Raw genomic sequence first — 2,853 nt, forward strand, 5'->3', positions numbered from 1 at the left:
GGCTAAATATACAGCCCCAGCCAAGTGCCCCACAGGGCTGGGGTCATGCACTGGGGCAGTGCCAGTCTCCCCCAGGGCTGGTTTGGGGGTGATGTGCCCCCTCTGTCATCTACCCCATGCTACTGTGTGGTACTGACCCAAAAAAGCTGTCCCTGGTGTGCCCCAATCCTGCCCCTTGCAGCAGGGTTGGGGTCATGGCTTGCAGGAGCTGCTGTTGCCTCTCTGGGAGGACTGGGCAGTGGTGGGGGCGTGCAACAAGCAGGGTGCTTTGGGATGTACATCATTGGCACTGGGGGTCCTTGGGGTGCTGTTGTGCTGGGAGATCCCTCCCTAGCTCTAGTAGTCTCTGGCATGCCCCATGCCTCGGGTGTGTGGGGTGCTCAGCTCCTGCCTCTTGGGCTGGGGGGGTGGTACCAGGGGGGCTGCAGAAAAAAAAGGGCTCATCCTCCCCTCCACCCTTTCCAGGTACGGCACCGCCAGTCAGGGCAGATCATGGTGCTGAAGATGAACAAGCTGACCAGCAACCGGGGCAACATGCTGCGAGAGGGGCAGCTGATGAACCGCCTCTCGCACCCCAACATCCTCAGGTAGGGCCTGTTCCCCCTGCACTGTCCCTGGTGGGATGCTCCTGGGTCTGGTCCCTGCCGTGGTCACCCTCAGGTTCCCTCTGTCTCGCAGGTTCATGGGGGTGTGTGTGCACCAGGGACAGCTACACGCGCTGACAGAGGTGAGAGCGGGGCAACGGACGTGAATCTCGGGGAGCCTGCAGGGAGGGGACAGTGATGGCTGTGGGGACACTCTTGGCCCGTGGCATTTGTGCAGGGCAAGGTCTGCTGGGGGGCTGTTCTGCTGAGTTGTTGGAAGTTGTATTGGGATGAGAGAGAGCATCCAGCCTCATGGGACAGAGAGGGTGCATGGCAATGTGATGATCCGACTCTTCCCATCAGTACATCAATGGTGGGAACCTGGAGCAGCTGCTGGACAGCCCTGTGCCCCTTTCCTGGTCCATCCGTGTCAAGCTGGCCCTCGACATCGCCTGTGGCCTGCGCTACCTGCACTCCAAGGGCATTTTCCACCGTGACCTTACCTCCAAGGTATGGGATGCACCAAGGCATCCCATTGCCCCCATTGTCCCATCCCCACATTGCAGCCCCAGGCGTGGCCGTCTGAGGAGCATGAATCTGAGCTGCGCTGGGGCATACAGGGAGCAGTGGCCTGCGAGGCAGGGCTGGTGCATTTGGTGTGACCAATGTCCTCCTGTGCCCCTAGAACTGCCTGGTGCGCTGCGAGGCCAATGGCTACACAGCTGTGGTGGCTGACTTTGGTTTGGCTGAGAAGATCCCCACTTACAGGTACATGGGCAGCGTCCATCTGTCTGTCTCTGTCCTTGGAGTGAGGGTTTTCCAACCCACTTGGAGCAGGAAGGGGAGGTGATGGACATTTTGGGTGCATCTAGAAGGGTAGGGATGGGGAGTGGTGGGCATGGTCTGTAGTGATGGGGTCTTGGGGGGCAGATAGACATGTTTTAGGCTGAGGGGGATAGAAAAAGGAGTGGTGTGCATGGGGAGAGATAAGTCTGTGGGATGCATGGAAGAGGCTTAGCCCAGGAAGGGAGATGGACATGACGATTTGGGCTGTCCCAGTGGGAGGATGGGAGGTGGGAAAGGAACATTGGACTGTGGGCATCCCCTGATGTCCCACCATGTCCCCTAGTGAGGGCAGCGAGAAGGAGCCGCTGGCTGTGGTGGGCTCCCCGTACTGGATGGCGCCTGAGGTGCTGCGAGGGGAGATCTACAATGAGAAGGTAAAGCTTTGCGGCTCTCGTGTGTGGGACTTTATCCAAGAGTGCAGGATTTGTGGCCTCAGGAGCGCTTGGACACATGGAGGGAAGGAACTGGGCATCTCTTGGGGGGTGAGGTGGCACCATGGGGAAGAGGGGGACTGTGGATTCACAGAAGAGTGGGCACATCACCTGGGGGCTGCAGGCCCCCTCCCCAGTGACTCCCTGCTCTCTGCAGGCCGATGTGTTCGCGTACGGCATCATCCTGTGCGAGACCATCGCTCGCGTCCCCGCAGACCCAGACTACCTGCCTCGCACTGAGGTGACTCCAGGGGATGGGGCTGGGGAGGGAGGACAGCAGCATTGGGACTGAGGCTGCTTTGCTGAATGAGGAGAGCCCTGTGTGCAGGAGCTGCCCCATATATCAGGGCAGGGGAGCTGTGTCACAAATGTCCCCTGGCTGCTCCCCAGGGAGGGATGCTCTCTACCAAAAACCTGTCCTTGGAGCCCGATGTCGGCCTGGGTGGGAAAAGGGGATGGTAGCAAGTAGTGGGGTCTGTGTACCAGCATCCCCCAACCTTGCCCCAACTTGACACCCCAGGGTAGCACTTCACTGTACCTGAGCACACAGTCAGTGTGGGGAGTGGGGGCCAGGTCACCATGTGGTGCCCCAGGGGACCCCACCTCACTCTTCCTCCTTTCCCTGGCACAGGATTTTGGGCTGGACATCACCACTTTCCGCACCATGGTGGAAGTTGACTGCCCAGTGACCTTCCTCCAGCTCGCTTTCCACTGCTGCAGTGTGAGCCTCCCATCTCGGCCAGGGGGGACGGGGAGCTCTGTGGGCACCGGGGGACAGGCAGGGAGCTGCCTGTGCTGGGTGATCTCCCTGGGGTGCTGGAGGGGCCACAGGGCTCACCTGTGACCCCTCCTGCCCACAGATGGACCCTGCCTCCCGCCCCTCATTCCTGGAAATCACGCAGTGCCTGGAGGGTGTCCTGCAGCACCAGCCCAGTGCAGAGGGCACCGGGGACACCCTTTTCGGTGGCGGGGAGATCCTACCTGCACCTGGG

The 2,853-nt window shown here is 60.8% G+C and overlaps 1 protein-coding gene across 1 annotated transcript; it reads left to right on the forward strand.

Annotated features, from left to right (window-relative positions):
• Positions 1–465: 465 nt before the first annotated feature.
• LOC104545121 (dual specificity testis-specific protein kinase 1-like) lies at positions 466–2,844 on the forward strand (the record flags this gene model as incomplete). Its single annotated transcript, XM_010190180.1, has 8 exons — positions 466–587; positions 679–727; positions 948–1,094; positions 1,270–1,352; positions 1,714–1,804; positions 2,019–2,102; positions 2,493–2,582; positions 2,722–2,844. Coding segments are annotated over 8 exons (789 nt in total), but the record flags the coding sequence as incomplete, so codon positions are not given.
• Positions 2,845–2,853: the final 9 nt, after the last annotated feature.

This window comes from Mesitornis unicolor, unplaced genomic scaffold (genome assembly GCF_000695765.1).
Source record: "Mesitornis unicolor isolate BGI_N332 unplaced genomic scaffold, ASM69576v1 scaffold31478, whole genome shotgun sequence".
In the NCBI taxonomy this organism is placed as follows: Eukaryota; Metazoa; Chordata; class Aves; order Mesitornithiformes; family Mesitornithidae; genus Mesitornis; species Mesitornis unicolor.